The sequence below is a fragment of the Orbicella franksi genome, chromosome 10, assembly GCF_964199315.1.
Source record: "Orbicella franksi chromosome 10, jaOrbFran1.1, whole genome shotgun sequence".
Taxonomy (NCBI): Eukaryota; Metazoa; Cnidaria; class Anthozoa; order Scleractinia; family Merulinidae; genus Orbicella; species Orbicella franksi.
In genome coordinates this window covers 9,853,367-9,866,677 of record NC_138154.1, presented here as the reverse complement: position 1 = coordinate 9,866,677, position 13,311 = coordinate 9,853,367, and the positions used below count along the sequence as shown (strand labels likewise).

Sequence of the window (13,311 nt, the reverse complement as noted above, 5' to 3'; positions counted from 1 at the left end):
AAATAAGCCACAGAATTTCAGTGAATTTATTACCTTTTCTTCTCAGGACTCAGGTTCGGGCTGTCCATCGCCGACATTAAGCTAAGGAAACAGAAAACACAAGGATAGCCTAATAAAGACGTATTTACGCTTTTGCAGCGTTGAAAACAGAAGAAATTACGTTAAGAAATACCTTTTGTCCTGATAAGCGTCTGTGTTTTTTAGCGGAAAAATCCCATCCCACGTTCTGCGAGGTTGACTGCGAGATACTGGGTACCAAATTTCTTTCACTGCACTCGTAACTATTCCCCTCCCCCTCTCCCCTATTACCAAGTTTTGCCACTATTCGCGACTGTTCGCCACTATTCGCACTACAGACTATTCGCACTATTCGTACTATTCGCTATGCCATATTCTCTATTCGCTATTCGGGTTTTCCAGACACCCATTTTTGACGACTTTGAGCCATTATTGAAAAGTAAGCGGCTCGGAAGGTACATCATGTATGGTGCTACAAATTGTACCGCATAATATCGTCAAAGATTGCGGCATGTTTTGTGGTGGGTTTTGAAAGAAATCTGTATGTTACAGCAGTAGTGATGGCACGCCCTGGTATTGAACGGACTTTTGAGTAGCTTTTTCGACAACCTGTTGATATCTCTGGTGTTGAAAGCAGGACCGAAGTTAACGGAAAGATGGATACAAAACTGAACATTTTGAAAGGGCATCAAAATCCAAGAACTAGAGAGAGGGCAAAATCGACATGTAATACTTTCTTGTTTCCATTCTAATTTATACTTGAAAGCGAAAGTTCAAGGAACTTGTGGGTTGAATCTTCTGCGGCAGTATTCATATCGATATCGTGAGAATATAGCTCCCGAAATAATTGAAAGAAGAGTCTCAAGCGCTTCTTTTCGCCGCTTTAGCCCTGTAATCGATAGTAAAATGCTTAGCTATGGATATTTCTTGTTGATTTCGAGTTAGGTCAAGACAGAGAGACGGCTTTTGTGCTTTAGTGGATGTTCACGAAATGGCCATAAAACGTAAAGTTCTAATGATGTAAACCATGACGACCCGCGAGCCCTAGATACTTGACGCTCGGTCATTTCAAGTGACCGAACTTTGATCCCGACAAAAGATAAGACAATAGAAGCTGGTGACAGATCTCACAGTAAGAATCGGGTAAATGCTCTGCTGAATGAACGCGTAATATCACTCACACGTCAACGCTTTGCGAATCTATGAAACCCGAACTCGGCGATTAAACCCAGCGATTTGTGCAAGGTAAATCACACGTCAACTTAAAAGAACTCCCAACCCAAAGGAAGGGCGATTTCCGAGACAAAATTCCTAGAAAATGTCTTTGTACGGTCGGACTTTCACTAAACCTGGTTAGTCCTGTTCTTAAAGAGTTTACTTTCCCAATTAGCCTTTGTTCTATCTTTTTGTTTTTCATCTCTTTTGGTTGGCGGCTGGTACGTGTTAGATCGAGTAATTTTCTACCAGGCTAGTGTGGTTTACACATCTCCTTTGATTGTTCTGCTCGATATTACGAGTGGAACTTGTAGCAGAGTTAAAATGTCGAGGATGTTAATCATTTAAACAGACTGTCATGAAAGACTGACAGTACTCTTCCCAGTGTAGGAGGCCATAATGTCCAGCCTGATTTTGGTAGAAAATGGTATTGGAAATACAGCATTTCCGGTCACTTAATGCTGACGTAATCGGCTAAACGAAACCCGCGGAAATATATGAAACAGCTGGTATATCAGGGTTTCAAGGCTACTCGCTTTTCACACAATGTCCGTTTACACGGTGGATTGCTCGTCCTGTAAAAAAGTGTTCAAGACGCTCTACTCGTTGACTAAACACGCGAGGGAACGCCATGAAAACGAAAATGAATTGTTACCCGTGTTTAAAGACCAGGAAGGAAAAATGGCGAGCGTTCCGAAACCACGAGACCGACTGCCCCCGCAAATGTTGCAAGGATACAAGATATGGATTGCCGGCCTAGTGGAAAGGATAAACTCCACATTTCATCCTCGTCTTCCAGGTAAATATTTTACATACTGTAATTACCTTGTACATGAAAACTAGTGCCAATATCTTGCATGAATTGCTGCATTGTTTTGATGAAAAAAGAATAGGTCATTTTTCTAATACTAGACTTCAACAGCAGACTATTCCTTCTGTGAGGGGAACCGAAATGTGGGTTTTCGACCGGCTTGCGTAAAACAGCAGATTTGCGATTTGTCAAGCGTCCTTCAGGTTTTGGTAGCGCAAGATTGTTGGGAATTGCGGAAACCGCCTCCAGCTTTTTATTACCTACAACTCGTGTGATGAAGTTTTAAATAGTTCAGAAACTACCGCCCCCCCTCCCCCACCCCTTACCCCCCAAACCGTGAAAACGAGTCAGCATAGTCCAAAAAGACAAAACTTTATTTCAAATGGTGGAGTCATTTTCGAGGATGTTATCCAGTGGTGCACTGATGGCTTGTCTGAGACACGGTTGCAAACACAGTAGCTCCCATAAGACTTGTTTATGGACACGGCATTGTCTTCTTATGTACATGGCATGGTACTACTATGGAAAGAACAAAATAATTGATAGTCCGTGTGAGAGGGGTGAGAGGGTAGGGATTTGACATATTCAATGAAATTCTTTGTCATATGCACTACTAAATTGCCAACCGCGAGTTAAGAAACCAAAACAATTAACCCTATCTGGGAACAGCGAGATCACAAGTACCAAGACAACCACTGACTGCTAAACCCCCCCATCCATGGGCAGTTATGCCAACCTCCCTCTTATTTCCTATCATTAAAGACTTTTTCCTGTTTTCTAGGGAGATGGATTAAAATTGACTGCCATCAAGTACCAAAGGCATACTTTGAGTACCTTATTGGGAGGATAAATGTTCAATTGAACTCTGTGTGAGAGGTGTGTCACAAAGCACAGCCCTGTTATCAAGCCTCTACAATGAAGCTTTCGTATAAAATCTGGTATCTGGAAAAATTTTTAGATGCAATAGAGGAACAAGACTTGGCATCCCTAAACACAGAAGTGCTATTCTCAGGAAATGAGATGTGCGAAGAAGAAGAAGAAGAAGAAGAAGGCCTGTCTGCAGAGGAAGAAATTAAGAGGGCAAAACAAAGGGTTTATGTTCCCGGACAAAAAAGGAAAAGGCCCTCATCAAAGTCTTCATTAATTGTTGGGTATGGAGAGAAAAGAGCCACAAGAGAAGTTGAACTTATATGGTGGCCACACTTGTACAATCTAACTGAGCATGGCCAAATGGTCCTGAGACTATATATAGAAAAATGCAATTTTTAATAACATTATGAAATGTGCAGTTCCCAAAAATATCTATACCCACATGAAGGAAGGTCATTGAAAATTCTGAGAGGGAGAGGGTGGGGAGGGGGTTTAAAAGGTAAAAATTGTAACTGAATGTACCAAGCTCAACTCAAAATTTCTGGAGGGTGTGGGCTCAAACCAAAAAACCTTGTGCGTGGATATTATGGATATTTTCTGGAATCACACAATGATATAAATATAATTTAGGTACACCCAATACACTGACCTCTACTTTTTCCATTGAACAATAAGAGCCATTAAATCTTTCCTCAGACTGGCCATGTTCTTAAATGTCCACTGAAATGACGGAAGGCAGTTTCTGCTTTTTATGATATCTCTCACCAAGAAAATCACACCAACACCACAGCTCGCAGATCCCTCTCCGGTTTTAGTTTGATGCGGCATGTTGAGGCGTGGTAAAGGGAGATCCAATTTGGGTTTGTTCCAATTTTCCTCTTGAAAACAGTCATTGTGGGAGAGAAGCTGAAAGCCAGTTAGCATGTTCTTAACAACTACTAGAATGTCTCTTGGTTGGTCAATCTTGAGTCCGTCATCAAAATGGACAGTTCTGCTTGCTACATCGAAGCACAGCAATCCCCAGTGTTGTGGTGAATCAAAATGAAAAGGTGACAAAATGTATGTGGCATCTTGCACAGCACAGTGGCCAAAGAAGGGCATCACCATTTGGCTGAAGTATCGTGGTCCTTGTTTTGCCCAGGTTTGGCTGTACGATGAGAGGTACACTAGGTTAGTGGGCTTGCTGTCCTCAAGAAATTTCAAACATACTGTGTCTATAGCGAAACCATTAACATAACGTTCACAAGCTAGAGTGCTAAAGTCATTAGCATCCATAATGTATGTGCCTTGCCTAATAATCTGCTCATTAGGCCTAGAGTTACACAGTACATCTCTGACTTTGTTAAGGTCTGATACAGGGCTGCTGTTGTTTGCAAGCCACCTTTCTTCTTCTCTGAAACTGACAGCTTCTGAAGCTAGAGTACACATAGTCTGATATAAGCCAACTGATTCTTTAGTGAAAGTTCCTAGTCTGCCCATAGCCACTGTAGCTTTGTCATCTTCATCCCCATCATCAGATCTGTCAACATTAATAGTCCCCACAGTTCTAGTACCTGACAGTTCTTTCAAAAGCTGTACGGCATGTGTCACTGCACTTTCTGCTGGACGAAGATTGACTAGCAGTGGGTTACTGACCTCATTTGGACTCTGAACAAGCTGAATGTCTTGCTTTGAAATGAAGGCAACTTCAGGAAGTTTCAAAGATGCTCTTTCACCACGAGTAAGAACACTGAGATTTTCCAAAATCTCTTTACTGTGCCAGGCTACATTATCAGGTTTTACTTGGTCTGAGGGGCAGCTGTTGTTACTGTTTTGCAGAGTTGATGCTGCCATTGCTGTGGCTGTGTGCTTGCTGCTGCCTTGCTGCTGTGTTGTTGCCTCTGCTACAGGTACTGGTGCCACTAGGGCAGTGTTGCTGCCATGCTGCTGTGTTGTTAACGCTGCTGCTTCTTTTGGCATGTCTCTGCCTGTGCTGCTGTCATCCTGTTGTGGTGATGTTGTCTCTGGTGCTGGTGCCACTCCGAGAGTGTTGCTGCTTTGGGGTTTTGGTTCTGTGGCTGGTTTGCTGGCTGGTTTTCTTTCCCACTCTTCATGGTTGTAATCAATGAGTGGAAATTGGCCTGGTACCACCACACAGTGTTTTGTCATCTCTGTGTACTCGTATTCACAATAGTCTGGACCAAACAGATTAGTAAATAGCTCATCCATTTTTCCAATCCATTCTCTGTCTTCTTCACTCCAAACCATTCTTTTAGCTTTCCAGCCACACCCTCTGTAGTAGAACAGCTTCTCTCCTGAAAGAAGAAAGTTAAAGAAGTAAAGAATTTGCCTACTTTTAATTGCACTATGTTGATGTAAAGAAAAAAAAGGAATTTTCTGGAATCAGGTCTTAGAGTTGACATTTTCATCAAGGTTTTTTTTATCATCAGTGCATGTTTGGAGGTGTGACTGACTCCTTGGGAGCCCTCCTGTAATACAAGCCTATCTGTAGACAATCATGTATATTACCAGATGTAATGGACTGTCTAGCCTCTCTGAATGCTCGCCTCATATCAAGTAGCATCTCTGTATAAATATGGGTGAGGATTTGGTCCACTATAGCATAAGAAAAAAGCACAAGTACCTGTTAATAGTAAGAATTAATCCTGCTACTTCCACATCATTTGTGTGAACATTTAGACTGGAATCTCAACTTACCTGAGGAAGTACTGCTTGATGAGTCGTGAGAGGTTGCTCTTAAGTAGAGCAGCCTTTGGAGCTTGTGTCCAGCCTCATAACCCTGGTTGGACAAGTGGTGTAATGAGCGATGCATCCGAAAAAGCATTGGTATGTGCTCCACAGTGAGGTGGCCATAATCACCTGTTCCAAGGCTTGTCCCAAACATCTCTAACAGAAGGAACCCCCACTCTTTACACTGAAAAAATTGAACATTACAGTCAACAACAAAGTGTGTGGGTATCAGTTGTTTAACTAAGGAGGAGAGATACAATGTCTTACAAAGTTTTCATGTCACATGCAGTATAGGAGAATCTTTGTTTACAATATGGAGTTTCTGATGGAGCTACAGAAACATTACTTATGAATATTGAAAGGGTATAACACACTTAACTGTCCCAAGGAATTTGCACCTGATGTATGGAATACTTTTGGTGCAACGCGGGTTTAAAAACTCAAAATTTTACAAAGAATGTACGAGCTCATTAGCACTTTTGCCACCCAGAAATTTTGCAACTGTTGAAAGTCAATTTCTCATCGCATATTACACCCAAAGAGCCAAAACTTTCACCAATTACTAAATTTCACAAGCTCTTGAAATGTTTGTAGTCAATTTGTATCTAGCATGATGCCTTGTATGTGCAAAGTCGTATGTTAATGAGGAAAAATGTAATCAATGACATAAGCAAAGATTCACCTACATGTAATCCAGTTTGAGCATATAGATATAGATATATATAAATGAATTTTGTTTATCTATATACATATACATATATCAAGAAGTTTCTTTTAAAGTGAGCAGTCTTCAATCAAAAGAATAGGTATCACAAACCTTTACATCAAAAATATCGATAAGATGTTCCTCATCTTCCTTGAACTCTCTGTCCCTCGTAACATATGCAATTTCTTTCCACAGTGAACACACCTGCAATTAGTATATTATTAGGGTTCAAAGTTAAAAGTCAGGCTCTGCTATTAGTCTGAAGTGAAAAAGCCTGCATTGAGTTGAGATTAACATATCATTTTTGTGCTAAGGATCTGGAAATATTATATTAAAATAATTATAAATTAAATACTACATAATTATTTAACTACTCTTTTTTTGTATGCTGTGATTTGCAGTATATTCGAAAATTAATCAGTGAACAGAAATTAAATGCAATAAGTCTAACCTTGATTAAAAATTCCTTTGTCAATTTGCCTGCATAGTAACTTAGTTGTTTGTTGGTGTGATCCACTTTCTTTGACTTCTTCCCCTTAATGTTTTGGCCTTTGTTTGACTGCATAGGCCTGTAGAGATGTTTGAATTGACTTTCAATATCTTGTTGTTTCTCTTTCCAGAATTTCATCTGTAATTCAAGCTCCTTGCTGACTCCTGTATATATAATAGGAAAGAAATATCATGTCAAATAGGTCATATTTAAACACACCCAACTGCAATATCCAGCATTCTATTGCACCATGTAACTGAATTCAAACAGGTGAATACATTAGTTTACATATATTACTAAAATTATGGCCTCTGGGAATAGGAATAATGGTTCATAAAAAAGTGTGACATGTGAAAGGGAATTAATAAAAAAACGTATAACCCATTGTAATACCTGAATTTGTCAAGTTAATTTCTTCAAGTCTGGTGCCAAAGTCACGGACAAAAATCCCACTTTCCATCATTTCCTGATAGTACTACAAGACAAAAGATGAAAAAAGCTTCAGCCAAATACTAAAATTCAAGTAAAAAGTGTATAATTTAAAACTCGACCAAGCCATTTAGAGATTAAAACAAGCATATCACAAGTAACAATACCTAGATATATGATTATGATTGTTGTTCTACCATTTCACGTTGATTTTGTTTGGTTAAAGAATTAATGTACACAAGATCAAAACAGAACAAACAGGACATAATGGCACCTTTTGTCGTGTCTCACAAAATGCTATTTTGTTAAGGATGCAAAGTTTGGCTGCCTCAGGGTCTTGGAAATGGTCAGCTAGTTTTTTATTAGGCAGAGACTCTTCCACAATGTCTTCAATGGATGCCAATAGCTGCCGTTCAGTGTTTCCTGAAAACACAGTTACAAGATTGTTTTTACTTGTACTTGTAATGTTTACAAAAGAGCCCTGTTTACAGGACAGTTCATTAATTTACAAATAACCTACCTTTTGCCCTAGGGAAACACTTAAAATACACTTTATTATGAGACAATGCTCCAATGACACCACCCCCTTAATGGGGCCAACAACCACACAGTGAAATTGAAATGTTTATATTCATGTCATGGAACAGCTAATTCCTTTGTAACTTGAGTACTAAAATACAATTTTATCTACAAATTGCACAAAGCAACCATGAAAGTTGACTCTCCCCTGAAAATAAGGCCATTTGTTCATACCACCAAATTTGTAGAAATATATAATTAATACAATAATAATACATAAATATTTATATAGCGCCTATCCATGCCTGCTCTAGGCGCTGTACGATTCGCCAAAATGATCTGTACTAATCTTAATAATTAAAAATGTGCATAATTATTTTGCTCTTGTTTCTTATTCTTCCAACTGTTGTTTCATTTTTGTGTGTTACCTTACAGTATCTTACCCTGTCCTATTCCATATCCTGTACAAGTATTACATCGAACTGTATGAGGCGTGTCACCCGCCAGTTCTGATGGACAAAACATTAACCTGTGTGTTTATTTCTTTTGTGTTACATCGAACTGTATGAGGCGTGTCACCCGCCAGTTCTGATGGACAAAATATTTTATTAGTATTGCTAATAGACCTAATAGATTAATTATTTCATGGTCATGTTACATTGAACCGTATGAGGCGTGTCACCCGCCAGTTCTGATGGACAAAATATCTTATTAGTATTGCTAATAGACCTAATAGATTAATTATTTCATGGTCATGTTACATCGAACTGTATGAGGCGTGTCACCCGCCAGTTCTGATGGACAAAATATTTCATTACTATTGCTAATAGACCTAATAGATTAATTATTTCATGGTCATGTTACATCGAACTGTGTGAGGCGTGTCACCCGCCAGTTCTGATGGACAAAATATTTTATTAGTATTGCTAATAGACCTAATAGATTAATTATTTCATGGTCATGTTACATTGAACTGTATGAGGCGTGTCACCCACAAGTTCTGATGGACAAAATATTTTATTAGTATTGCTAATAGACCTAATAGATTAATTATTTCATGGTCATGTTACATCGAACTGTATGAGGCGTGTCACCCGCCAGTTCTGATGGACAAAATATTTCATTAGTATTGCTAATAGACCTAATAGATTAATTATTTCATGGTCATGTTACATCGAACTGTGTGAGGCGTGTCACCCGCCAGTTCTGATGGACAAAATATTTTATTAGTTCCGTTACTTGATTAACTATTTCATATTACATCAAACTGTAGGATGCGTGTCACCCGCCAGTTGTGATGGACCAAATATTTTGTTAGTATTGCTAATTATAATGACTTTTGAGACAAATTTAGTTTTAAAACCATTTTGCCATAGTGATACAGTCTCTTTTGATTCAGTTTTTGACATTGAAAACAGTTGAAATAAAAGTGCTTGGCACAAAGGTGAAGAAATCTAGTGCTGTTTGGCAAGATTGAAATCTTTTGTAACCTAATAGACAAATTAAAATAGTAGAAATTATGATTTTAGAGTAACCTGAACAGGAGGCAAAAGACACATTATTTCGTCCAGGAGCTGTTTCTTGTCCAGGTCTCAACTTAACAGTGATCCTATCTGCCTTGAAGTTGGATGGACCGTAATCAGAAAGTTTGGCATTGCATTCTGGAAGTGAGCCAATCTGATAGGCCAGCAATCCAACACTTTTCAGCACCTGCTCAGTGTTTCGCATCTCGCAGTGCAAAGCACAAAGACTCATGGTAGAAAGATCCTCGTCAAGGAGGCATGTTAAGTCATCTCGCAGCCCTTTAAAGCTTAAAAAAAGTACATTACATTATAAGGATTAATTAAATAAAGGTACTTACGGTGGTGCACTTCAACTAAAAAAAAATGACAAGCAGAAATACCCAGCCATATAACACATTATTTCTACTGAATAAATTGTTTATTTACGACCATTTCCTAACCATATATTATATATCATTAATAACACGTTTAATTACTTCTTCATAGTTTGACTACAATAGTTGAAAATAAGAAATAAAATGAAATCAGCAGGACCGTCCGAATACATCCTGTGATTTAGTTACCACAAATTTTCTATATATATATTACCCGCCAATGTTTGCCTTTGTTTGACTGAAGTGTTCCAGACAGACTTCGTGCATCCCTAAATCACAATCACATGCCTATTATAGTGGAATAAGAATAGATACAATCTATTAGAATTATTTCAAAAATTCAATAAATGAGGAGACCAGTCAAACTGAAACAGCCACTGGAGAAGGACCAACAAAAAATATTGTGGAAAATGTTGTGTTTATACTAGCTGGACATTACACCTGCTTACAACACCATGGCTCAATTCTGCTTTTAAGTGAGCCCTACTACCCTTTAAAGTATGACCATTGAAACATTACCTGGTAAAATTATCACAGTTTCAAAAGAGTTCTACCAGCACATTCTTATATTTGGACATTTCAAAATGTACTGTACATTCAAAAAACTTACTCTCCATGCCAAGCAGAAAATGCAGAATTCTAGAGCAAGGCCTTGTCCACCAAGCTGAAAATCTTCATCATTGATCTTTGCCATCAGCAACACCAAACCTTTGTAATCAAGAGTAACTGTATACAAAGCAAATTGACGAAGTATAAGTTTAATAACTGAGCAGTTTTCAATGGAGTTTAAATACAGCAATTTGCTTTGGTTTTGCATTACTATTAATGGAGCTCCGTGCAGATTGGTTACAAATACTTTAAATTTTACAGATCACTTGCTTTGCTAGCTTTGGCATCATGTTACATGAAAGTCTCTTAGACAGCTAATGCCATTCAGTATACCTCTATGTATGCATCATCTTGAGTTGCTATTTTTTTAATGTTCATAAATAGGCGTCCCCAGTTATTTAATTAATTAATATTGATTAATAAATGGATTTTAAAATCATCTAGCTTTTGGATCCAGTACCTTTAAAGCGTATACGATAGTGTTTGCCATCCACTTTAATCCCCATCTTTTTAAGCTTGTCCTTCTGTTTGTTTAAATTTAAGAACAGCTTCCTGAGATCTTCCCTTGAAAATGCAAGATAGGCAAATAATCGTAGTCACATACATGTACATGTAGATTCATACTCGTTAATAACCTGTCCACCTTATATTGTCTTAATTAAAGATAGTTACTTATTAATAAGACTTGAAACTCTCCCAAATACTATTCACCAACTGTCAGCAGCTTTATGTACACAAACATTCTAACGACCCAGATCACTCATAATAAATTATTGGTTGCATACCCTTTATTGAAATTTCAGTTTTTATTGTCTGCTTTCCACATCATTGTAACTGTAGCAAGTAACACAACAAGATTACAAGATTTGAAACAGATAAAAGTCCTCTATCCTCACTGCCAATAAGGGTCAGGTACTAAGACCGCACAAAATACCGTCAAAATATTATTATTACATTTTTTAAAGAATTATACAAAGTGAGATAATAAAATAGCTTAAATATGATTCTGGCCTGCAGTGGAAAAGTATAAATTACCTCTTTTCCTTACAGTTGGCTATAGCCAGGGGATAAACTGACTTTGCACTCTGAGAGGACCGATGTTTGGCATCAAGGGGAACAATCCCAACTGCAACTTGATCTTTGCCTGTAATATAATAGAGTTTTATGTAAGATGATGATCCATGCAGTCATTAACAGTTTTAGAAAGATTGACATGTTCTTTTTAATTAAAGCAAAATTATAAATGATAGCCATTCAATTACCAAAGAAAGGGCGTCCATCAACTTTAGGATTGAAAACAATATCATCAGGAAGTGAGCCGTGTAGACGCATCTCTCTGATGATCCAGACAGCAACATTTTCTAGGTTCACCTCATAACCTGGAACTTCATTGGGCAGACTTGCCACATCCATCAACATTCTTGTGACATCGAAAAGACCGTTTCGCAGTGCAGCAATGTTGTTTTTAATCGGGATGATCGGTTCGTCTGATTTTTTCTACAAAAATTAATATTTTTGTCTTAGAAACCCATGCCAAAATTTAATTATGTTTAAAAATATATCTGATTTCCAACAGAAATATTAAAATATACAGTGAAAGGACAAGCTCTGGCTGTCCTCCTTAGAAAGGCGTTTGCATGTCATTTAAAATAATGCAAGTGAAATTAAACCAGGCCTGCTAACCAAATTGACTACATTGTCCAGGTGTCTCACATCATCACCCAATAGGTGTGTTCCATTAACTGTAAATTTGGTACGAGCCCATTTGCAATGTCAGGTTTCAACCAATCATATGCAAGCAAAAAAAATTCACTAACAGGAATCAAATAGTCAAAGGCAATCAATATGGGAAATGCGGAAAAGCGTTTACTACAATAATTAATCCTTGAGTTTTAATAACCTTACATCATGAAAACACTTTGCTCGACCATACTTACCCCAGTCCTCCCAAGTTGAGTCAGATTTGTCAACTCTTGCCAACCACTGTCAGACAGTCGTGACTTGAGCTTGAACAGCAGGTAAATCCAGTCAGGGACCCTCATACACTCAACTCTTTTTTCCCAAACTTCTTCTGACAAAAGTTTACTGAAAGACTTTTGGACGCCCTTTTCTTTGACCATCACATCAAATACGGCCCTGACTGTCTCCTGGGCATCGCTACCATCTTTTCCTGTCATGAGACAGCATTCTCCGAGCACGGCACCCAGCGTGTCCCCGCTTTCTTCGCACACTTGGCTGATGCTTTTCATGACTGCGGTTGCAGCTTCTCTCACTTTTCTCCTTTTGCTGGGTGGGGAGAGGTCATGGTCAACTTTTAGCTGCTCGATAGATCTTTTCTTCTTCCGAGCTGGTTTGGCCAAATCGTCCGGACTTTGCGCTGTTGGCGGGCTTTCCCTATTTGGCGGGCTTTCACGATTTGGCGGGCTTCTTCCTTCGGACAGTCTTGGCGTGCTTGGTGGTGTCGGAATATCAATATCTTCGTGCTTTCTGGGCTGGGAATCTAGCACTCCTTCCTGGCTTTGCATTTGGGCCAATTTTCCGCTCTCGTCCTCAAGTGAATTGCAGTGTAAGCCACGGGAATTGATCGAAGATACGACCGCTTTGAAGTAATCAGACTTCATGAAATGGCAACTCGACCAAGATTTCAATCGAAGAATTCCGAGCAGAAGGCCAAAGGCTGACGCTACATGAACTTTTTCGCTGCTTCGATGCGAGCAAAACCAGCGGAAAGACGCGACGGTTCCATCTTTGCCGCGCAAATTCTTTAGGGCTACTTGCTTGTATTCTTCGGGAAATGCTTTTGCAGACACAGTAGAACAAAAAACGGATGGTTTTCCACAACACAGATCGGAATTCAAAGCGTACCAGTTCTTCTCTGGGTCTAACTGAGGGGAAAACACTTGATGTAACAACAGTGAGCTTGCAGTCGCGTCTTTGCTCGCCATTACAAGCTGGCCATTCGCTGCAGTGTTCACGGGCCGAATATCTGTTGCGACATCGAGCTAACTTTGTATATG

General features: G+C 38.9%; 2 protein-coding genes across 4 annotated transcripts; both read right to left on the bottom strand.

Moving 5' to 3' along the window:
- Positions 1-2,359: 2,359 nt before the first annotated feature.
- On the bottom strand, positions 2,360-11,573 carry LOC145499525 (uncharacterized). 3 transcript variants are annotated; one of them, XM_081479042.1, is made up of 15 exons: positions 11,557-11,573; positions 11,330-11,438; positions 10,755-10,858; positions 10,296-10,411; positions 9,900-9,973; positions 9,324-9,598; positions 8,232-8,297; positions 7,544-7,692; positions 7,234-7,315; positions 6,802-7,004; positions 6,462-6,554; positions 5,612-5,828; positions 5,423-5,509; positions 3,564-5,208; positions 2,360-2,563 (listed from the first exon to the last, which is right to left on the bottom strand). In XM_081479042.1, exons 3-14 carry the CDS (start codon positions 10,798-10,800, stop codon positions 3,566-3,568), a joined length of 3,051 nt encoding a protein of 1,016 aa, XP_081335168.1. In that variant the 5' UTR covers positions 10,801-10,858; positions 11,330-11,438; positions 11,557-11,573; the 3' UTR covers positions 2,360-2,563; positions 3,564-3,565. The 3 variants fall into 3 exon arrangements, with proteins under 3 accessions (XP_081335168.1, XP_081335169.1, XP_081335170.1); XM_081479043.1 differs by having other exon boundaries at positions 2,360-2,560; XM_081479044.1 differs by having other exon boundaries at positions 6,468-6,554.
- Positions 11,101-13,239, bottom strand: LOC145501623 (uncharacterized). Its single transcript, XM_081481054.1, has 4 exons — positions 12,232-13,239; positions 11,557-11,791; positions 11,330-11,438; positions 11,101-11,128 (listed from the first exon to the last, which is right to left on the bottom strand). The coding sequence occupies exons 1-4, from the start codon at positions 13,237-13,239 to the stop codon at positions 11,101-11,103; spliced, it is 1,380 nt and encodes a 459-aa protein (XP_081337180.1).
- Positions 13,240-13,311: the final 72 nt, after the last annotated feature.